The sequence below is a fragment of the Tetrapisispora phaffii genome, chromosome 6 (assembly GCF_000236905.1).
Source record: "Tetrapisispora phaffii CBS 4417 chromosome 6, complete genome".
NCBI lineage: Eukaryota > Fungi > Ascomycota > Saccharomycetes > Saccharomycetales > Saccharomycetaceae > Tetrapisispora > Tetrapisispora phaffii.
In genome coordinates this window covers 593,507-616,470 of record NC_016525.1, presented here as the reverse complement: position 1 = coordinate 616,470, position 22,964 = coordinate 593,507, and the positions used below count along the sequence as shown (strand labels likewise).

Here is a 22,964-nt window from a genome sequence, read left to right as displayed (position 1 = left end):
GACGATGCTGTAGCAAAGATTGATAATTAGATCAACCTTACTAGAAAATTAAAAATTAAAAATTAGAAATTAGGGTATCATTAATGGATATGTTTTTTAAGAAATGGGAGGCAACAAAGTTGAGAAGCATCTAAAACTCAAAAACCACACTATTGAATGCAGATGTTGAGAAATAGTTAATCAATGCCGTGAATAATAAAAAAATATTAGGGAAACGAAACTTGTCTGTGTCAAGTAGGGTAGATAGCCGCGTTTCATGTGTCTTTCATGCATTTTCTTTCTTCAGCCTCTCAAACGGCTGATGATAATTGCTTTTCAATATCATCATTTGACTTAGAATGTGATTTCGAGCTATATTCTTCGTCTGAATAGTAGTATTCATCATCGTCATCATCGTCGTAGTAAGCATCTTCATTGTACTCGAGTTTATCGTCATTGTAGACGTTGTTGGAGGAGTTTCTGTAGTTTAACAGGACAACAACCACCAAACCGATGAAGAACAATAGAACGAAAAAGACAATGAACCAAATAATGAAGACGGCGATCAAGTTATCCAAAGGCTCTGCGTCGAATGATTTTTGAGCGGAATCGACAGCAACGTTACTTGCTCTGTTATCGATACTACTTAAATAAGAAATAGTATCCGATACAGTTTTAGAAATAGTTGAGAAAATAGTTGGGTTTTCATTTAAAATATGTTCGTTTTCAGTAAGCATTTTGTGTGTTTGTGAACTTGTAGAAATTAAGTATTAGAAAGATTGAAATTGACCAGTCAAAATGTATGATGATAATAAATGTGTTTTTTTCTCTGATTATTAATTTAATTTCTTACCTGAAGACAATTAAATAATATGGAAAAAGATATGTATAGAGTACCGAAAAAAAAGCGAGTAACTATATAAGATATGTCGACTTAACTTTGGACGATGTAGTTTTTGGGTCCGAGAGAAAGATAATATACAATTGTAAAATTAAGAACAGTACTCTAGAGGATCAAAACCGAAATCAAAACTTGTATATAGCGATGTACAGTCTCTTATATATATGTGTTCGAATTGCATTGAATACAAATGAAAGTATTCATTTCGGACAAGTGATTGCAACAGTCATGAATCAGTAATTGCATGTGTTGCATTCCCTAATATGGTAAAACATCTGCTAAATTAGTAATAGACATTGAATTGGCTACATGCTTGGACACACCGACACACTGTTGCAGACGTACCGAGAGTTCAAGAAGATAGCATACTCTCTATCCGATGGGAAAGAGATTACAAATTCTATTTGATTACCCTATTAGTATAAAAAGAATCAGAGTAGGAGAAGGAGAGTGGCAATAGCAAGAAATCGACTGAGAGCAGACAGCCATAGCTATGATTGCTGCTTTGTGCGATGTGCACATGTTTGTCTGTACAATGAAAAAATATCTGTTCGCTTTTACGAACCGATGGGCTGCTGCGATAGGCTCGTCCCTCCTGCTCTCTCTCTCGGGAGAGCACCATGCATCGCACAGCAAATATGCTTCGAATCTTGAAAAAGACAGACAACCAGGAAACCAGAAGAACGTAAACGAATGACTGTCGAGAGCATCATGCAGAGGGGAGGGAGAACAAAGAGCGACTTTTTTTTGGTTAAAATATCGAATTTCTAATTTTCATTGTGTGTTTTTTGAATTATAATGCCTCTCTCTCTTTGTCGCTCTCTTCGGTAGATGCAGAGAGCCCGACATAGATCCAACGGCGGACGCGTGAAAAGTCCGAGCGGGTGCGCATGTGTGCGGCCCTACAGGCAACGGCGAGGACAGAATCTCATTGGAACGTAGTTTGGGTGCTCGTATGGGGCGGTAGGTACCCTTAATCCTCAATATCCTACTGCGGACAGAATACTGTGCGCGCTCAGGGGTTTTTTCTTTCTTTGTTTTGTGGGTTACTCTATTGAGAATGCATCTCTTAATAGAGGTATACAACCGGACGAAAGAAAATAATATCGCGCAAAACGCTAGAGACAGCACGCACAATTGCTCTGTGTCTGAGCGTCTCATTTTCAAGTTTTTATTTCCGGTCGATCTACGGTGGTGTGTGCACTCTTAATTTCGACGGACATGGTTTAACAACCGCTCGGCACCCGCATGGTGTCGGGTGGTCGTCACGTTCCAACGCGTTAATTTGTTAACTGAGGGCATTTACCCGTGGTTTCAGCTGTATATGATTTTTGCGGTCGGTTCTTGTAGTGTGAGAGAGGTACCGAAGAGTTGATGGGGACTCTACATAGAAGGAAAACAAGGTTTGGACGATCACGTGCAAAGCACGTGATCGTCTGTTGAGACCGACTATGCCATGTGACTGGTTTTCCAATGCATGTCACGTGCTAACAGTCGACAGGCAAACTCGACAAAACAGTGTGTTGTGTCTGCTCACACATAACACACGCCAGATCCGGAATGTTTAGTATGATTACAGTTCGGCGACCTGTATCTTTCACACAGATATAACAGAGTTTTGAGACGCCACTGCAGCAGTCTGCGCTTGTCTATGTTCACCTTCTGACAGCTGGCCCACTAACGTTGACTGACTGATAGACCAGGTATATATATATACATAGTCACATAGATATTTGCACACCGATGGCAGATTCACACTTTAACCCAAAAAAGTACAATAATATAGACGATGCTTTGAAATATGTCAACGAGCAATTATCATTGAAAGGGTATTTCGACACTCACAATGGCCATACGAATGGACCAGACTCTAATATGAAACTACTTCAATTGAATAATTCAATAGATGATAACAAACTTATCATTAATACAATCAATAAATTATTGCAAAGTATAAATACAAAAAATAAGCAATTGGAACAAATTAATATCGAAAAAAATAATCTGCAGGATCGTTTGGAGAAAGAAATCAAAGAAAAAACATATATAAATGAAAAATTGATCCAATTCCAAAAAAATACTACTCATAACCGTGGGAATATACAGAAACCAGTTCATAATAAAAAATTGACCGTTGCAAAAGATTCTAAATACAAAAATGATTTAATAGCACTACAAAAATATTCAAAGATTAACGTTAATAAATTACAAAATACAATCGATGAGTTGCGAAATAGTTTATTATCGACCAAGATGAGAAAATCAAATCCAGGCTCAAATGATTTAACGTGGAAAATAGATAAAGACATAACAACAAAGGAAGATATACAAAAACAAGACACCGCACCACAGGAACATGTCTATAAGAAATATCACGATTTGATAAAATTACGCTTGGAACTGGTTAAATTCTTAAACGAAGTAAACAAATTGACATATCAGAAGAATATCCATCATTTCACAAGATTAAATATAGATTTTATTGAAACATCATCCATTGATGAAGAGAATAGTGACAGTACAAAATTTTCACTGAAAAGCTTTGAAAATGATCCAGAGGTGTATGAATTGATAACCGATTTTATCGAGATAATTAACCTTACAAACAAGGAATACATTGAATAGATTTTCTGCCATATCTATCCGATACTCAAGCTACATAAGCTAATCAAGTCATCATACATCATCATCGTCACCTATCATTTATACAATGCTATTATTCAATTTGGACTCCATGACCCGGCTTTCCTCTTTTTGCTCTGCGCATGTGTGTTAACTGGAAAGGCGGTGTCCCGAAACAACACTTGTAAGCTTAACTACCCACGTATTGTCCGTTCAGTAACTATACACACACTTACATACACATACATGCATACTTACATACATACATGTATATATACAACAAGATTTATGTATTTAACATCTGTTTTTGTACAACTTTTGTTGTTATTACTGATAATTAATAGAACGTGTAAGAAACACAAACAGATCAAAGACATATCCACCGAATTACCATGTCCACCGATTTAGTATATAACACCAATTCTAAACAAATTTCTCTGGATGAGTCAATCGGTACCTCTGATATCAGTGATGCAACTAACACCAATATCAGACAGATAAATAAGCTGACCACTGCTATTATTGCCGAATCTAATCCAAATTTCACACCACAACCAAGTGACAATTTATCTAAAATGATCAAATCTATGTTTGAGACAGGTATCAAGAATTTGAAGCAGAATAAAATGCAAGAGGCATTGAAGAATATTAGCCTAGCATTGGAAATGTCCCAAAGAAAAAGAGCGCCATATGAGGCTTTCCAGATTCAATTACAAGATATGCAATTCATGTTACGTCAAAAGATCGATATTGAATTAATATTGGGTAAAAACCTAGACGCGATTCAAGATCTTGATATGCTCCTAAACACAGGTATGTTAGATCCTGAACTTTTCTTGAGAAAAACTGATGCCTATTTAAAGTTGAAGCAATACAAATTAGCCATTTCTGATTGCGAGAGAGGTTTAAGTTTATTTCCAGCTAATCCAAAACTAAGAGTCATGTTGCTGGAGGCTAAGAGACGTTTTGCTGATTACAATGGTGATATATAAACAATTAATTTATAAGATAGAAATAAAATAAAATAATAAAGTATACTGTAAAAAGCACCCTTATAATGAATTTATTATGCATGTACTTATTATGCAAGTGTTTCTCATATATTTATGTACAGCATTGATGCCACTTTAGCGTTTGAAAATTTTTTTCAGCGTAAAGTGTAAAGCGATGGCATTAAAATTTTTGTTCACTCAATTTTTTTCATTGTTGAAAAGTTATTTGTTTTAATGAACAAAATAAATCGTAACAGCATTAATTACTAATGATGCAGTGTTACATGAGTGACCAGATACACTTGCAACTGCCATTATAAATTCATTCTATTATCTGTTTTTTTTGCTGTTACTTTCCCTTTCTTTCACATATATATAATTGTTAAAGAATACGTAAAGAGCATCTGAAGTGTACGAGAAGACAATAACTAAAATGTCTTCTATAAATTTGTCTAATTTGGCAAATGCTAATGCCGGAGGTAATACTTCTGCTGAAATCAATGTTATGATTGATACTTTCATTGCAAGATTGAAGAGAAGAAATATCGAAGGATCCTATGCTATTGCTTTGGAAACATTGCAAATCTTGAAAAGGTTCATATCCGCAGTACGTTGGTCTCATGTTAATGAACTTATTGAACAAATTAGAAATCTAGGAAACAGATGCGAAAAAGCTCATCCTACTGCATTCACATGTGGTAACGTTATAAGGAGAGTGCTCGCAGTGATAAGAGATGAACTAGAAGAAGATTTGAGAGAATCTCAACAACAAACTAGTAGTCCTAGCACAGAAACTATTCCATCTACCATTGCTGAACCAATGATTTCATCCATGTTCAACTTATTCCAAATTCCAGATGAATCTCACAATCAAGAACCAAATAAAAGTAGCCGTCGTTCTCAAAAGACCAAAACAGATTATAGACAAGTTGCCATTCAAGCAATCAAAGATTTAGTCGACGAAATAACTAACATTGATGATGGTATCCAACAAATTGCTATTGATTTAATTCACGATAACGAAATATTATTGACGCCAACCCCAGAATCTAAAACTGTTCTAAAGTTTTTAATTAAAGCTAGAGAGCGCAACAACAGAAAATTTTCTGTTCTAGTCACAGAAGGGTTCCCAAACAATACAACCAAGGCTCACGAATTTGCTAAGAAGTTAGCTCAACACAATATAGAAACTACTGTCATCCCTGACTCTGCTACCTTTGCGCTAATGTCAAGAGTCGGTAAAGTTATTGTCGGTACAAAGGCCGTTTTTATAAATGGTGGTATGAGCACATCCACATCTGGTGTCTCTACTGTTTGTGAAAGTGCTCATCAATTTAAGACACCAGTCTTTGCAGTAGCTGGTCTATACAAATTATCCCCTCTATATCCTTTCGATATCGAAAAATTTATCGAATTTGGTGGTTCTCAAAGTGCATTACCAAAGATGGATCCCGAAAATAGACTTGACACATTGAATCCAATAACATCATATGTTCCTCCTGAAAACATTGATATTTATATTACTAACATTGGTGGTTTTGCTCCAAGTTTCATCTATCGTATTGCATGGGACAATTATAAGCAAATTGATGTTCAATTGGAACCTGAAACGCCAAAATCAAAGTCAGGATCAAAAAAATAACGAGAAAAAGATAAGGACCTCCACTAAGTAATCAATGAGAAACTCATTGCCTACACATTGCATTATTCACATATCTATAGATAACTAATACTATAATTGTATTACTGTTGAATTTTTCCTTTTATATTTACTCTTTCAATACTTTGATCATATTTTAATGATCTATTAAGCTGCCCTGTGCCTCGCTCGGCCTAGATCATCACTATATCTAGGTCTTGAGCTGGATGTTCTATTCGTTACAAGTTTTTAACTTTCATTAGAACAATGGGCTATATTAAATGACTTCTTTGAGTACGAATGCACCGATAAATTGTCTCACGGTGTCCTTTTTTGTAATTAGAAGTTCAGACATCTTTCTTACTAATTTTCTGTACTGTACTATAAAACTCTTAACTACTTTAACACACTAGGATTCTCTTGATATGAGGATATATTTGTAATATTACACCTCTAACAATGAAATGTTAAATCATCATGCTAGGTTAGTACTTCTTTGGTCGTACTTACGACCACTATCACACTACTGTATGTCGCTTGCAACGATGATGGAGACCTCATCGGAAGTTCAAAACTTTAAAACATAAAACGATATAAAACAGCTTATGACGGATTACTTCTCTACTTTCGTCACTTCAGCTCATCAGAACTACATATCTTAAACTTTAATAGTACCAATTTATTATCCAAAAACTTTTAAAATGTCAAAGAGGCTGTTAGTATTCGGAGGTAATGGTTTCTTAGGTAAACGAATCTGCCAAGAAGCAGTAAATAAGGGTTTCCAAGTGACTGCTTTATCGAGGTCTGGTTCTCCACCGATATTGACAAGTATGGAGGATAAACTGTGGATTTCAGAGACCAAATGGGTTAGTTGTAATGTTTTTGATCCTTCTACGTATTCGCATTTATTAGTTGATAAACCACACGTCGTTCACTCATTAGGTATATTACTTGAAAATGAAAATTATAAAAAAAATGTAAGAGGTTCACCTAATATCAGAGCACTTTTCACTTCTTCGTCATTATTCCAATTGCCAAATCCTCTACTTAAGAAGGATTCTAAATTCTCCTATGAATGGATGAATAAGAGAAGTGCGATGATCCTAGCTGATGCCTATAACTCCATATCGAATAAGAATACCAAGAATGGCAGTGTTTTACCTTCTTTCACATACATTAGTGCTGATACTAAATTTCCACTAATACCCGAAGGTTATATCCACTCTAAAAGAGAAGCAGAAGAATATCTATTGAATAAGAAGAATCAGTTCAGATCTATTATACTTCGCCCAGGGTTTATGTTTGATGAAATCAAGGGTTCTACAGATACCAGAAGTTTTATTCAGACTGGAATTGATGTTTTAAATTGTGGAAATAAATTACTATTAAACAATAAATTAGATTGTATAAATCAAATCACAAGGCCCACAATTTCTACACAACAAGTCGCTAAAAATGCAATAACTAAAATTCAGGATAATGATTTCAAAGGAGTAGTATATTTAGATGAATTAATAAAAATATAAGAAACCTATCTACATGTTGAATACCTATAAAAATATCTGTAGATAGAAACAATCGTGAAAAATCGTACTAGATCATTAGCTTATACACAACTTTCCATATTATGGGAATATTTTGCATACTTAAAAAGAAACACTACTTAGCAGAGAAGATCAATTGGAATATACAGACCTATCTCATATAAAATTATATAAGTATTAAATAACATATTCGTTTAATAGAATGCTTTTGTAATATAAAATATAGAATAGTTCTTATAATATTGCAGTTAGTGGTTAATGTCTGACGCGTTTGGAGCATCGCGAGGCATTTCTGTCCCTTTAATAATCATAAGAACGCTTTAGAATAAAAATCCGACTTCTATCATCTATAAAATATAATCACCGATCTCTGAAATATATTTCGTCAGCGTGATAAGATCGTCAAAAGATATACGACAGATAAGTCAAATATAAAACAAATGAAATTGAAATTGATCATAAATGGCACAGAGGCCAATGATGATTACAAATTGCTTAAAACAACTATTTCTACAGTGGCATCAATCAGAAAGACTTTTATTTTAAAATTTGATAGCGAAAGACTAGTTATAATATCAACACCTAAATCGATATCAGTTAATAATGGTACAGTTTTACAACAAGATGTTGGTCAACTTTGGTGCACAATACCGCGAGATGTTTTCAAATTATATAACGTTAAATCTGCTAGAGATTTAAATAATATAACGATGGAGAGTAATAGTGATTCGTTATCGAATGTATTCAAAAGATATGATAAAGTGATAAACCAAGGTTCATCAACTAATATGACTATTAAACTTCAAGATATGCCTGAATGGAACTTGAAACAAAATTCGATTCCTGGCTATGAGGAGAACACAAGACCTAATCCAGTATGCGCGTTAGCAATTACATTCGAAGAGATTGTAAATACCAGCGGACCAGAATTTTCTGCGATGAATCATGAGAACGATATGATTGATGATAACATGGCTGTCGCAACAAGTAATAGCAACAAGGTTATTGTACATTCTTTCAAAATTCCAGTTAAGTTGCTATTTAAAACTCAAGTTGCGAGAATACAAGAGCCAATGATAAATTATGAAAATTTAATAATGTACAACTTACCATCAATGACAGAAGAATTTGGTAGCGGATTCTATAATTTTATGAGAAGAGTAGAAAGGTACAGTAACGTCAATCATATACGGCTAAGTGGCGCTATTAAAAAAGATAAAAGAGCTGATGATAATTCTGATAACTTAGCCGATTTAAAAATTATTATAAATGAATTGGATTGGCATTTGGAGATTTGTTGGAATGGTCCATTAAATTATAGCTGCAATTTACTAGGACAAGATGAGACTGAACCATCGTCGAACGCACAGCAATCCCAAAACATTCTGAATAGCAATAATGACGAAAACATAAGAGATACTCCCATTAATGGACAATTGAATATAGAAAATAGTCTTGAAGTTGAAGATAGTGCAATTGGAACTCTGATGAATTCAAAATCACATGATACAGAGACTAACAACAATACCCAAATAAATTATGGAATGGATGACATTGCAAAAATGATTCAAGAAAAGGAAGCTAATGAATCATTAACACATGAGGTAATTATAAAAAGTAAAGATTGGAAAGTGTGTAGTAAATTATACAGTGCATTTGAGGAAGTAATACTGGCAATATCTCATAATGATTCCTGTGCCTTTCACTGCTCATTAGATAGAGGAAATGTGGATACAGGAAACAATGATTCAGCTTCTGAACAACCGCGAGAGAGAGGCCAAATTATATATTATATGGCCAGATCTAAAGCTATTTAGGGTTATATAACATCAATACAAAATAATTGCATTTAAATTAAATACTCAGGTTTGTTAAATTTAGGTACTATTTTTACATCAAGAACTATGATAATGATAATTACATTATAAAGATAATATTCATTAGAAGCACTAGTATAAAGTCATGTATTCTATTTATACATAACATTATGCATTTTCTTCAGCAAATTTTGAAATGAACTTTGCCAGGTTTTCGACAGTTTGTACCGACAAAGCATTATATATGGATGCCCTGAAACCACCAACAGATCTATGACCCTTAAGCCCAATTAATTTTATGGCTTCAGCCTCTTTCAAAAACTTTTCATCTAAAGAGGAATCCTTCAAAGTGAAAACTGCATTCATGTTCGATCTAACACGTTTTGCGACTGGTAAATTGTAAAAATCTGAATGAGAATCCAATGCTGCATACAATAACTGAGCTTTCTTTTCGTTCTCCTTTTGTTGAGCTGGAACACCACCTTTTGCAATCAAGTGCTTAAACACAAGGTCCATTACATGTAGAGTAAAAATTGGAATGGTATTGTAAGCTGAATTGTTTTTGACTACAGTTGGATAATATGATGCAATCGGAGTAATTGGAATACCAAACTCTTGTAGCTGTTCGTCAGTTGCCTTTTCAATATTCTTCAAAATAGACTTTTTTATAATATAAACAGTTAAACCGGCCAAACCAATATTTTTTTGAGCACCAGCCATAATGACACCATATTTAGTGACGTCAATTTCTCTTGACAATATATCACTAGATAAATCAGCTACTAATTCAATATCATCTCTTTCAGTGATACATTTTGGTAAAGATGGCCATTCAATACCATGAACTGTTTCATTTTCACATAGATATACGTAAGAAAACTTAGAATTTTTAATTTTATCCTCCCATAATGATTCCTCTGGAATATCTTGGTATTTACCATTTTCATTAAAATCCTTTGAATTGAACAGGACCTTTGATGGGATGTGTAGTCTTTGAGCTTCTTCATATGCTTTTTCAGACCAACTACCAGAAACTAAATAACCACCTGGAGCCATTTCACCAGTCTTACCTAAATAGGCGGCTGCCATGTTTGATGCAATAGAAGAGAAGCCAGTGGTGCCACCGCCTTGAATAAAAAAAACTTCATAATCATCAGGAATACTCATCAATTGTTTTAAATGTTGTTTCGAATCTTCGATAACTTTAGTGGCATCTTTTGAACGATGAGAAATTTCACCGATCCCTAAACCAATGTCATTGAAATTGATTAAATCAGCAGAAGCTTGTTTCAAAACATCTGTTGGCAATAATGCTGGACCAGCACCAAAATATTGTGGTTCGACTCTATCGATTGGCATGTTGTATTTTGATTTATTATTTAGTTCAAGACAAAATAATGCCTTTGTTCACTTATCTTATAAAATAGGGACGATATTCTATTACTAAATAAAATTTCAGTTCGATGATTTTTTCTGCAAAAATCACTGGAAACAAACAAGTACAAACAAATAAATTCAATCTAATTGAAAGTATGTCAATCTTATATATTATTAATTAATCACATATACAACATTAAATTAAATTAGATTATATTAATTTGAAATTTGCGATGACTCTTGGAAGACAGTGAAATATTATATTGCACATATAGTTAGACATCCTAAATTTCAAGAAGTTCATATTTTTTTCGAAATGCTTAGTTTTCGGAATAAGCCCAAGTAAAATAAACGTACAAGTGAGTTCCAAATTATATTATAACACAAATACGCATAGTTTAAACACGTTATCTTTAATTAGAAGCGTGACAATCACACTGGTTAACTAACTGGTCGGTCGACTACACCGTTTAGGCAAACAAGAACAGTGTCAGTTCATCATACGTTGCCGTTTAATTGATGAACACTGCATTTGGGTGGTGTGGCTTTGTTATTTTTTTTGATTAATGGAATATTATGTTATAGCAGATGGTGACATAGGTACCATAATTCTATTTAGTATAACAATCGTGTTCTTCTTCCCACTCAATGGTACATGTTACTATGCATTACCACACTATAACAGTATCATAATACTCCATTACTGTTAGTTTCTCTTCACATTACCCGGATGATACAATATATCACGTGTAAATTATTTCAGATGACTGTTCTTACACCCAAACATTATCACATATTGTTTGCACCCAGACATATTTCTTCTATTTTTCTAATTATTTCTCGGACTTGCATTTGTAGTCGCTGTCATGCCACGGTGCTGTATTTGATTTCCTTGGTGGCATTGAACAAATACAGAAACCGTGTACAGTTTGGTATGTCCCAGTCCAGCTTTTATATCTCGTTTGTGCTTGTTCCAACGGGACAGGGAGAGCCGGGAAGCCAATCTTGTGAATTCTAGGCTCGTGGACAACGGCATCTCTTTGTAATCCTCTGTCTAAATACTTTTTTGCCTCCCAACCGATATCCTTTTTTTTCAACAGATGTGGTTCAGTGACTGGAAAGTTTCACTTTTTTGTACAGCTCCTAGACCAAAGCTTGATAAGATAGTGGACGCAACAACGATTAGACTTGCTAATCACTACTATGCACTCTATTCGAGGGTCATGAACTTTATTATCGTTCATCACTTTAATAATAAGACAATAATATGTGTGATACACACATATTAAAGATATCTTAAAGATACATATATATAAAGTAGTAGTGTCAGTTTTTTGTTTTAAAATTCCTTTTATCTTTAATTAAAGCAAAACAAGAACACATATACCAATCTAAAGTTAAAAATGGTATGTAAAATTTATAGAATGATTGTTGGTTACTGAATTTTGGAATGAGGAATAATATTAGATAATATGAAATCATCCTGGGAAAGACAATATCGAATATATTTAACCACAAATGATGTCACATATGCTATGGCAAATTATTTAGGTAACATGATAACCAATATAGCGATAAAGGCACTATCCACTTTACTAATAAAATGAAATATCTTTGAAGGTTATCATCTGAAGATTAACTCTATCTTACATGAGTAGCTAATATAAAAACACAAATTATAAGAAGAGGTTTATTCAAAGTGTATTCGATTTGAATCAGTTTATTTTGAGTTAGTGGAGATCATGTTGATGTAACTACTTCCTTAGCATTTTGTTTCAATTATTAGTGAGACAAATGTATAGTTAAGTGATGGATTTGTTTTTATGTATTCTGAGAAACATTTATAGGTGTACTCACGTGTACAATCCATATGCATCATTTAAAGTGATGAGCTTATTTTGAGTTTATTTTTACATTATATTATTTTACATTTCTATATTCAGCTTGAATATACAATGGACGTTTTTACTAACATGATATGTTTTCTAATTAATAAGATTATCTATGAGGATAACGCATTAATATGAAATTATAATTATTTACAGGCTAAAGTTCACGGTTCCCTAGCTCGTGCTGGTAAAGTTAAATCTCAAACTCCAAAGGTTGACAAGACTGAAAAGCCAAAGACCCCAAAAGGTAGAGCTAAGAAGAGATTATTGTACACCAGAAGATTCGTCAACGTTACCTTAACTAACGGTAAGAGAAAGATGAACCCATCTCCAAACCAAGCTTAATTTATATGTTAACGTTAATTTTGAAATGAAATAATGGACGATAAAAATATCCATTTACTGCAATGGGGTCTATAATAATAAACATAAATTATTAGAAATACCTTCAAGTTGATTGATAAGTTAATATTTTATTTCATCATTTTTATTTTTACTACTATATAAATATAAATTTAAATTTCGTTTTAAGCTTAATAATTAAGTACATATATACATTAATCAAAATCAAAATATTAAAAGATCTCCTTTTCATCTTATCCCATAAAGATTATTCTTGTATTATTGTCATCTTGTCGATGACTTGAATGCTGAATTAATACAACTTTGTCAATTTAGTAATTTCTGTATTATTGACAATTTCGACAGCGGCTTGCAATGCCTAATGAAAAATTTTAGATAAAAAGAAACAGATGTCCATCCTTCTCTATTTTATAAATCTATCAACTGTTAATTTAGTCGCTATTAATAATAGTAACGATACAGCAGTATCAATAAATTTTATCAGATAAACACCATACAGTTGTAATGGCTGAAAACAATGAAAGACCAGTTAACAAAGCAGATATTAAGGATTTATTAACTAAGATCAGAACTGATTTTGTAGAGCCTTATCAAGATGATAATTTAAAACGTCTACACGAAATATCTTCCACGACTGACTTGTCGAAATCACAATCGACTCCAGTAGAAGAATTATTGAAATTATCAAAGTTAATCAAGGCATATTCAACTAAAGTCGGTATCGTTTGTCATCCTGAGAAATTACTTAATGATGACAATGATAAAGCGGTATTCACTGAACTTTCAAACTTAACCAATACTTTATTTTATTTCTTCAGTTTATTACCATTATTTTACAATGATAAGAAGGATTCTTATGCTAAATTTTTCATACAACATTTAGATAAGGATGTTTTGAGTCTTCTAAATGGTCTATCAAAACTAGTCAATGATTTGATCTCAATTTTGGAAAAAGAGAACGCTGATGGATCTAAAGAAGATACTGACTCAGAATCGCTTATTGATTCTGAAAACCGCCTACTTTCAATCGGTATAATATGGAGTGCTTGTGATAGTCTCACTTTATTAGCAGAAAAAAATAGCGTCGGTATACTCTCTGATAATATTCGCACTAGCTGTTCACTAACTGATGATATTTTAATAGATATTGAAGAATGGCTAGAAGATCCAGCGATAGGCTATGATATGCTTTTGGAAGCTGAAGATGAAGCTAATGAAGAACTTGATTCTGATTCAGATATCGACAAAGAAGGCGAAGCTATAGAAAGAATAAAAGCATTTTTATTGACTTGGCAAGTCAATGTAAAACTAATTAGACTACTGTTATCATCATTTACTAAATCTATATCTGATAATTCTTCAAAACAGGTTATTAAATATGAAGGTTCTGCATTAGATAAATTACAAAATCTACACGTCAAAACTATTGAATATTTGGATGAATTAATTGCAGATGTATTCATGTCTGATACATCCTTTAACCCCGAAGAAATGGATGACGTGATTGCACGGTTAAACGAAACTCTAAAGCAAATGTTAAAAATTATAAAGAAAATAAATAATACTGACGCTATGAAGTCTAAATGGGTTACTGTTTGGGAAAATAAGTATTTTGGGAATACAAATTGAATAAATTGGGGACTATGGAGTTAAACTATAGCCAGGGTCAAACCTGCATACAACATTATAAGCAAAATGCTCTTAATATGGAAGATTTAGTTATCATATGCATTATATTAGATTATACTATTTCTATAACATTTAAATATCATTATTTTGTCTAACTAGTACAACAATCAATAATAAAAGGTTGTAACTGTCAAATAGAATTAAAATTTATTAGAATATATCGTAGAGATACAGAAATTTTACCAATCATCACCATTATCATAGTTGTCTTCATTACTAACCTTTGTCTTTCGTTTATTTAGTGCTGCAGCTAGTGCATCAGCCAAAGATCCTTGACCACCTCCTGGCGCTGCGTTACTAGAATTTGCTGAAGGTGGAGGTGCATCACCACGAGCCTCTTGTAGTATTACTGAAGGCTTATCTAATTGCGATTTATCAACCTTTTTTAACACACCAATACCACCTGAGTTTCTAATGGAAGCTAACAAAGCATCTCTGCCTGCATCTCCAGTAGTCTCATTTAGTTGGCTTGATCCTTGAGGAGCACCCATTGGTGGTGGAGGTGGAATTTGAGAAGTCGACTGAGGATTACTTAAGAACGCAGGTGGAGGTGGAGGGGCGAGTCCAGCTCCTGGAGCAGCTTGTTGTGTAGGCATGGCTGGTGGAGGTGGAGGTGCAGATACCGCTGTTGGATAAGCTTGTTGTGTAGGCATAATCGGTGGAGGTGGAGGTGCAGGTACAGCTGCTGGATAAGCTTGTTGCGTAGGCATAGCAGGTGAGGGTGTAGATTGAGGGACTCCAAATGTGGTCATAGGCATCTCTGGAACCTGTTGAGCATATGCAAGGTATTCACGACTTGGTGGTTGAGGTTGCTGTACAGGTTGAGTAAATGACGTTATAGGTGGAGACATAGCTTGCGCAGGTGGACTTCGTGGAGGTAACGTTGATACTTGCGGAACAGGCCTCGAACCTTTTCTTGGAGGAGGAGGAGGTGCAGGACCACGTCTAGAACTGGGTGGCTGCGGAGTTGGTCTAAACCCAGAGGCTGGAATTGGTGCATTGTTTTGTCTGTGTGGTGGAGGTGGTGGTGCTGGTCCACGTCTAGATTGTGGAGCAGGAGGTGGAATTCTGGCACCATTCATTTGCGCATTGGCTGAACCTGGTGGAGGTGGCACTGATCTAGCATTTCTGTTTGGTAATTGAGGTACTGGTCTACTCTGTTGTTGGAATTGTTGTTGCCTTGGGAACTGTTGAGTGCTTGGTTGTCCCGGCAATTGTTGGGGAGCAGGTACCTGACTGGCTGTTGGTTGTGGTATTGGGAAAGGTGTTTTTTGGAGATCTGCAGCAGGTGGAGATATAGGAGGTGGAGACATAGGAGGTGGAGACATAGGAGGTGGAGACATAGGAGGTGGAGCACCAGCAGGTGGAGAAGGTACCACAGTCGTAGGGAACGTAGGAGGAGGATTGTTAGTTGGCAAGAAATGTGTTGGCATTGGTGGAACGTTATGAACGGGATGAGCTGCCGCCGGTGTACTATCTACTGATGGCGGAGAGGCTGCATGACTCGTTGGACTATCTGGGACGGAGTAAAACTTGCCTTCATTATCACTTTCAGAAGTATTATCATATGTGTCAGGAGTAGCTGCAGAAGGTGGTGGGGGTGGTGGGGCCTTTGATTTAGTTGTTGGAATAATATTAGACTCATCATAATTATACCTTTGTCTCTGATCAGATATCATAGCTTCCCCTCTTGGACCTTGTACTACGACATTCTTATTTGCATCGTTGATCTTTTTTGTCTGTGCAATAGCATTTTTATTATTAACTGTTTTCTTAGATCCATATTTTTCACGTCTTTGTACACGTTTTAAAAAATGTTGAGCTTCCGATACATCTTCAAACAGTAAACCTGCGTAACACTCTTCCAGTTCAAAAGTATGTAAAAAAGTTCTATCTTGATAATATTCAAAATTTACATAAATTTCTTGATCCCAGATGACACCTCTATGTCCATAGATATCGACTAATTTCAAAAAGAAAGTATCGCCCACTATGTCGTCAACTAACACGACAGCACCGGATAATCCTGTATATTGCCATTCATTAGGATTAGGGTATGCAATATATAATCTTGCTATGGCGACATCAATTATTTTATTTGAAGCCTTTGGCAATGCCCTTTTGATTACTTCTTTATCTTGTGAAGTCAATAACCCCATTATTAAGGAAATTTCCAGTAGTTTAATATGGAAAAAGGATACTTTATATGTAAATTTATTTTCAACGTGTTGTTGTTTAACTGAATGACTTAGTTAGACAACTATCACACTGTTGTTAAATATATTCCAAAACTTTCAGAATTTGAATATATTCATACATAAGAAAACCTTTTTGTTAACATTAGGATATCAAGAAGTTAGCTTACCTGGTACAGGTCATCTCTTCAAGATTTATTCGATTAGCTAAGAGATTTAATTACAGTATTAGTCTTAGAATGGAACAAATGTATAGTATTGAAAAATTTATTAAGGATACCCCTTTACAGTGTCGTACCAAGTGACAAAATACAAATAAAACGACAGCAAGATTTTTACTACTGTGATAACTGGTAACTATTGGTTGTTGTCGATATAAACATAAGTTCAATACATACAATTACAATTACTCATCTGAACTGATTGCCTTTTAATAATGCAGTTCATTCAACTAAGGGATTTAAATTATCTCATCAAAGTTAAGATAAAACGATAACAGATTTTAAGTGTGTAACGCGGTAGAAAAAAAGGATCCCTACCAAATCTTTTCTCTACTGAGGGCTCAGGAGTAGTGGATGTATTTTTATCCGAAACAGGATGCTCTATAATTAAGTTTCTGCTAAGCCTTTGCTTTTCTTAAAACTTCTTTGAAGATTTCTGTATAGAATTGAGAATAATTAGTGCTGAAACAGTTAAAATTTGCAAGGGACAATAAAATTTAATGGGAAGCAATAATTATGAGAAGTCACTCAAAAGAGTTGTCATGCCTTGTTTTTTCATGCAAAATAGTTTGTTAGTAACTTATGCTCTGTCCACAGTTCCTAGTCCATTCTATTCATACTGCGGACGTAAGAAAATTATAAAAACAAAGTCCAGCCAATACACATGAATGTCAGCGATGTTCTGTACATATCAGCTATGATAAACACAATGGGTATCATACGAGTGTTGGTATTTACTGATAATAGCGTAAGTTATCTTTACCTGAATATGTCAACACATTCCAAACTAAACAATATTACCACATCACAGTACACGGTTAGTGTTATTAGAATATTGAATTTGCAAACTAATAACAGTAATAGACATATTATCCTATAACAAAAATTGTGGAACCGAGGAGTGAAGAAATTAAGGTTAGGATCAATACATTTCATTTGACCTCCTTATATACTAAAAATTCATATTTTTTCACAGACCCTTTTTATTTTTTCGAAAAAAAAACAACGCGCATACAATACGACCACCCCTGAAACGGCGGACAATGTGTCTCAGATGATGAAGAACACGCCGCAGAAGGGAGGATAATATATACACGTCCAATATCTTTTACGTGTGTGACTACCATGCTTAATAGTCATTTAGTCAACTTCACATGTTTAACAAGTCAAGTAACCCTTAATTATTGGTGGGTGTGGGTGAATAAAGAAAGACAGAACACAGATACACGCCACGCTGATTTATGAGAAGTTGGAAAAACAGGAATCTAGCAAAAATGACAATTAGCTCTAATATTGATTAATGATGATAAGTTAATTAATAATAAATTGCTCACGCTATCGTTATGTATTTCACGTTCGATATATGCCGATATCCTGCGTTAACGCATTATTGAGTTCAGTAAATGTTGATTCCCACTCCGGAATGAGTATAGACCCTGTGGAGATTATAAGCACACCAATATTAAAAGTTATATATGTTACAGAAAAAATTATAGTAAAGCTGCTATCTTGTTGAACGGTAAGAACAAGTTTTTCATGTATGGTGCGGACATGCAATAGAGGGGCATTTTGCCGACAAGGACCATGTTTCATTACGGAAACCTTGTAAACCATGACAAAAATTGCTATTAAACATAAAAATGGCTTTGTTTTGCTATCTTATGTCTCTGTAGTATCGAAATCCTTGAATGTGTTAATTGTAGTTGCAAGAGTTACACAAGAGCCATATACAGCTTCATCTCTGAAATAAATAAAAAACCGCGATGAGGAGTACGCCATAATAGGAAAGTAACAGCGGAAGTGACTTTATACATTACAGTGAGAAACCTCGACCATATCATTCACAAAAGCACATGACAAGCATTAGGAAGGGAATGGTGGATAGACAACGTATTAAATTACATAGTGTAAGTAAGATCACATCGTCTATAATTATTTTTCGTATTTGTGAACTAATAAAAAAACTTTTATTAATTTGATGATAACCTTTCGCCCTGGACTGCTGTGCTTCAGTGTTCTAAGATAAAAATTTTGAAAACCCTTTGCTTTTTTCGTGTATATATGCGTGTTTCCTGTTATGTTTTCTTAGACGCACTGGCAGAAACAGGAGAGGGGACCCTGAAAAAAACCATTTTTGTCCAATTAAATTTCTGCTTAAAAAGATAGCAGCCACAAGTGACGGGGAGAGAACTACTAGCAGTCAAAACGGCGCACCAAAATTACAACAGCGGGTACCCTGATGGAACGGGGTGGATGTACTCTGCGCATCAGGAAAGAAGCACCAAGAACGAAAATATGAAAATAAAAAATAAAAAAACTGAAAAATATCAGAAAACACAGCAGACGCGGTCGGCCCTGTTACGGCCGTTTATCACTCCCTGAGAACAACAAACATAACGATGGAGAGTTTGTATGGCAATACTCAATCTCGAACGTCGAGCAATTCTCCGAGTGAACGAAGCAGAGCAGCTGAACGAAACTGCATGCTAAAACGCGACGATTAGCGCATTGTGAGAGCGAGACGTACGGTGGTCAGGGTGTTTTTGCACTTTTCATTTTATTGTTATCAGAGGGATACGAAGAATTATTAAAATCGTGACTGTTACAATAAAGGCGGGTGTTTATTATTCCGTTTTGTGCTGGCTTATCTGCTCTTAAATGTTTTTTCTTTTTGTTTCTACTCTACCCATATATGTTAGCATTCTTCCTTAATGTCTTACAATAACTGTTTTATGTGTTTTGGTTTTAAGAGAATTTCGAGGTTCGGGAATATATTAAGTTCTTCCAGTTACATCGACGCACAGGATTAAGGAATTGATTTAATTTTAAAATAAACATTTTCTTTTTGTTTGGTACACGCAATTTACTGTGGTTTCTCACGTATCCCGTTTTAAAATTCCTTGAAGATACCGTAGACTGCCCATTATCTCTGAGTAATGTTCGATATCTAATTTTAAATGTTCAACACTATTATTAAAAAAAAAATGTTTGAGTTTTTTTCAAATTAAACGGTTCGTATTTTTTCTATCTTGTACTGTTACATACTGGGAAGGCAACACATACAGCGTATAATTTATGATGTTGTGTAATGGTTTATTCAAAAGACAATATCGGTAAAGATGCATTGAAATATAACTGTAATTTATCGAGACTTTTTCTTAATTATAGACACATGTTCTTAAACTTAGCATATTTTCATAATTCATATATATAAGAAATAGTTATTTTTTTTAAGTGTGCCAGTTCATGCTCTTTGTACATATATAACTATTCATACACATACATATATTTATTTGTTGCTTCAATTACGTGAACAACTACACGCTCAATAACAAGGAAAAAATTGCCATTTTAAGGATGTTAACAGATTTGCTTATCAAATATGCTATTCTTCTCACAATTTGCGGTTTAGTCTTAGCATCTGGTGTTGATATTGATTCTAAGACTAACATTGCCAGTTATTTCACTTATGAATTCGGTGGTACTGATTTACTAAGTTATTGTGAGAATAATGACGCCAATATTCTTGCCATTTCCTTACCATTGAAGTTCAATAATTTGTACGCTGATTTCTCAAAGGATAAAAAATATAAAGTCGATTATAAACAACTAACGTCCGGTATTGTTTCCTGCCAATCGTTAGGGAAACAAGTTTTATTAACTTTATCCGTTAACTCACAAGAATATGGTTTCAAAGACGATTCCGAAGCTGAAATTTTTGCTCAAAACCTATGGGACACATTTGGTGAAGGTTCTGCTAAACATAATTCAAACAACCCATTTGAAAATATAAGTTTGGATGGTTTCAATTTTAATGTCACCGATGTTTCTTCAAATGAAGATAACGAGGGTTACTCTGCATTAATCAGTAAATTAAGATCTCTTTTCACCCTTGGTAAGAAAGATTACTTTATTTCTGCTACTACTTACTATTCAAACGCTGAACAGTATATCACAAACGACCTTTTGACAAACTCCGATATTGATTTTATCTTTTTGCATGATTCAGTGGGTCAAGACACAAATAAAAAGTTGATCAATTGGCAAGCTTGGGTTAACTACTCACAGACCATTTCCCCAAATCCAGAAGTTAAACTTTATGTTGGTTTACACTTTCTGGAAGAACCATCTTTATTGAATCCACCTGAATTTTCAGAACTTGTGAAATCCATCTCACAATCGAAATATTTCGGTGGTATTTCATTTTTAGATATAATGAACTCTCAAAAAAACTTAAATGTTGTCTCTCAACTTAAAGAAATATTAGTCAATAATATACAAAATAATTTTGTCGAAACAGTAGACACAACAATTTTCAGAATTAATGTAAGTGAAAACATTGCGATTTCTACTAACTAGACGTTATTGCAAGAGATAATTTAATTCAAGTTTAATCATCAGTTGTTTGAATTCAAAGTCACACATATAGGCAAACATTGTAAAAATATTAAAAATAAAACTAACTAATTCAGATTAAAATAATCAATCTGATTAAGTTTCTCCACTACCTGCATTTCGGATAGCATTATCCCCATTTCCCCATTCATTATACAATTTACCAAACTCTATACTAGGCCATATATAATATTTTTATCTTAATAGCTTTTATAAGTGGTATGTTTTAAAATAATATAAAAACATTAATCACTTAATGAATTATATATATTTGTATCATAGGAACTTTCTTCCGAGACGGGTCTCGGATTTTTGCGTAATAGTTTTTATTATTTCCGACTTTCTAAGATAATCATCAAAAAAAGAATGACATAAAATGTTGGAGATTAATAAACTTATAAAAGCTATTCTAAATAAACTATTTTATATATATATATAACTGATAGAAATACTTTTATGTTACCTAAAAGATGTGAATCACAATGTCAACAACTACTCAAAAAACCCAAGTCATAATAAAATGGAATTGCCTCATTCGAATATCATAAGTTATCATGTCACTAGCCCTTTTTTTATCATCAAGTTTACAGGTCCCCGTAGTTTAAATTCTTTTACTAAAGACGATTACTTGTATTTGGGGCAGCTTTTACATCTAGCTGATAAGGATGATTCAGTGTATTTTACGATACTGCAAAGTTGCGGAACCTTCTTTTCTAGTGGTGCTAATTTTCAAGGTATTGCTAAGCAAGCAAAAAACTCTAACGACCCAGAATTAAGTAAGTGGTTAAAAAACTTTGTGGCAACTAATTTATATGTAACTGATTCTTTTGCAAGACACAGTAAAGTGTTGATTGCATGTTTAAATGGACCGGCAATAGGAATGTCAGCTGCTATAGTAGGACTTTGTGATATCGTCTATGCTAATACGGAGAAAGTATATTTACGATTTCCATTTGCAAGTTTAGGCTTGATTACAGAGGGAGGTACATCTATTACATTACCAAAAAAATTAGGGAACAATATTGCTTACCAAAAATTGATGTTTAATGAAATCTTTACTCACGCCGATTTGAAGGATAAAGTAATTAATAAAACATATTATATCGAAGACACAGAAGAATTCAATAAAACGATACTGAATGAGCTAAATGAGAAGATTAAGACACTATATCTTCCAAGTTGCCTGAAAATGAAGAAAATGCTTCAGTCAAACTTAAAAGATGAGATTGTTAAATTAAACTCTTTGGAAGTAAATGACGCATTGCAATTTTGGATAGATGGCGAGCCAATAAGAAGATTTGATCAATTAGAAAATAGGAACCGTAAGGTCAAGCTATAGTG

At 34.0% G+C, this 22,964-nt stretch overlaps 12 protein-coding genes across 12 annotated transcripts; 9 read left to right on the top strand and 3 right to left on the bottom strand.

Annotated features, from left to right (window-relative positions):
• Positions 1 to 290: 290 nt before the first annotated feature.
• Positions 291 to 716, bottom strand: TPHA0F02775 (uncharacterized protein; the record flags this gene model as incomplete). The annotated part of the gene is made up of 1 exon (XM_003686144.1): positions 291 to 716. One exon carries the CDS (start codon positions 714 to 716, stop codon positions 291 to 293), a length of 426 nt encoding a protein of 141 aa, XP_003686192.1.
• A 1,907-nt stretch (positions 717 to 2,623) lies between these two features.
• TPHA0F02770 (uncharacterized protein) lies at positions 2,624 to 3,505 on the top strand (the record flags this gene model as incomplete). Its single annotated transcript, XM_003686143.1, has 1 exon — positions 2,624 to 3,505. One exon carries the CDS (start codon positions 2,624 to 2,626, stop codon positions 3,503 to 3,505), a length of 882 nt encoding a protein of 293 aa, XP_003686191.1.
• A 389-nt stretch (positions 3,506 to 3,894) lies between these two features.
• On the top strand, positions 3,895 to 4,494 carry SEC72 (Sec63 complex subunit SEC72; the record flags this gene model as incomplete). Its single annotated transcript, XM_003686142.1, has 1 exon — positions 3,895 to 4,494. One exon carries the CDS (start codon positions 3,895 to 3,897, stop codon positions 4,492 to 4,494), a length of 600 nt encoding a protein of 199 aa, XP_003686190.1.
• A 433-nt stretch (positions 4,495 to 4,927) lies between these two features.
• GCD7 (translation initiation factor eIF2B subunit beta) lies at positions 4,928 to 6,136 on the top strand (the record flags this gene model as incomplete). The annotated part of the gene is made up of 1 exon (XM_003686141.1): positions 4,928 to 6,136. One exon carries the CDS (start codon positions 4,928 to 4,930, stop codon positions 6,134 to 6,136), a length of 1,209 nt encoding a protein of 402 aa, XP_003686189.1.
• A 698-nt stretch (positions 6,137 to 6,834) lies between these two features.
• Positions 6,835 to 7,659, top strand: COQ11 (ubiquinone biosynthesis protein COQ11; the record flags this gene model as incomplete). The annotated part of the gene is made up of 1 exon (XM_003686140.1): positions 6,835 to 7,659. One exon carries the CDS (start codon positions 6,835 to 6,837, stop codon positions 7,657 to 7,659), a length of 825 nt encoding a protein of 274 aa, XP_003686188.1.
• A 458-nt stretch (positions 7,660 to 8,117) lies between these two features.
• MEC3 (Mec3p) lies at positions 8,118 to 9,494 on the top strand (the record flags this gene model as incomplete). Its single annotated transcript, XM_003686139.1, has 1 exon — positions 8,118 to 9,494. The coding sequence occupies one exon, from the start codon at positions 8,118 to 8,120 to the stop codon at positions 9,492 to 9,494; it is 1,377 nt and encodes a 458-aa protein (XP_003686187.1).
• Positions 9,495 to 9,662: 168 nt separating this feature from the next.
• On the bottom strand, positions 9,663 to 10,853 carry SER1 (O-phospho-L-serine:2-oxoglutarate transaminase; the record flags this gene model as incomplete). Its single annotated transcript, XM_003686138.1, has 1 exon — positions 9,663 to 10,853. The coding sequence occupies one exon, from the start codon at positions 10,851 to 10,853 to the stop codon at positions 9,663 to 9,665; it is 1,191 nt and encodes a 396-aa protein (XP_003686186.1).
• A 1,421-nt stretch (positions 10,854 to 12,274) lies between these two features.
• On the top strand, positions 12,275 to 13,105 carry TPHA0F02710 (40S ribosomal protein eS30; the record flags this gene model as incomplete). Its single annotated transcript, XM_003686137.1, has 2 exons — positions 12,275 to 12,277; positions 12,917 to 13,105. The coding sequence occupies 2 exons, from the start codon at positions 12,275 to 12,277 to the stop codon at positions 13,103 to 13,105; spliced, it is 192 nt and encodes a 63-aa protein (XP_003686185.1).
• A 522-nt stretch (positions 13,106 to 13,627) lies between these two features.
• Positions 13,628 to 14,752, top strand: TPHA0F02700 (uncharacterized protein; the record flags this gene model as incomplete). The annotated part of the gene is made up of 1 exon (XM_003686136.1): positions 13,628 to 14,752. One exon carries the CDS (start codon positions 13,628 to 13,630, stop codon positions 14,750 to 14,752), a length of 1,125 nt encoding a protein of 374 aa, XP_003686184.1.
• A 239-nt stretch (positions 14,753 to 14,991) lies between these two features.
• On the bottom strand, positions 14,992 to 16,971 carry LAS17 (actin-binding protein LAS17; the record flags this gene model as incomplete). Its single annotated transcript, XM_003686135.1, has 1 exon — positions 14,992 to 16,971. The coding sequence occupies one exon, from the start codon at positions 16,969 to 16,971 to the stop codon at positions 14,992 to 14,994; it is 1,980 nt and encodes a 659-aa protein (XP_003686183.1).
• A 3,614-nt stretch (positions 16,972 to 20,585) lies between these two features.
• On the top strand, positions 20,586 to 21,587 carry TPHA0F02680 (uncharacterized protein; the record flags this gene model as incomplete). The annotated part of the gene is made up of 1 exon (XM_003686134.1): positions 20,586 to 21,587. The coding sequence occupies one exon, from the start codon at positions 20,586 to 20,588 to the stop codon at positions 21,585 to 21,587; it is 1,002 nt and encodes a 333-aa protein (XP_003686182.1).
• A 556-nt stretch (positions 21,588 to 22,143) lies between these two features.
• ECI1 (dodecenoyl-CoA isomerase) lies at positions 22,144 to 22,962 on the top strand (the record flags this gene model as incomplete). The annotated part of the gene is made up of 1 exon (XM_003686133.1): positions 22,144 to 22,962. The coding sequence occupies one exon, from the start codon at positions 22,144 to 22,146 to the stop codon at positions 22,960 to 22,962; it is 819 nt and encodes a 272-aa protein (XP_003686181.1).
• Positions 22,963 to 22,964: the final 2 nt, after the last annotated feature.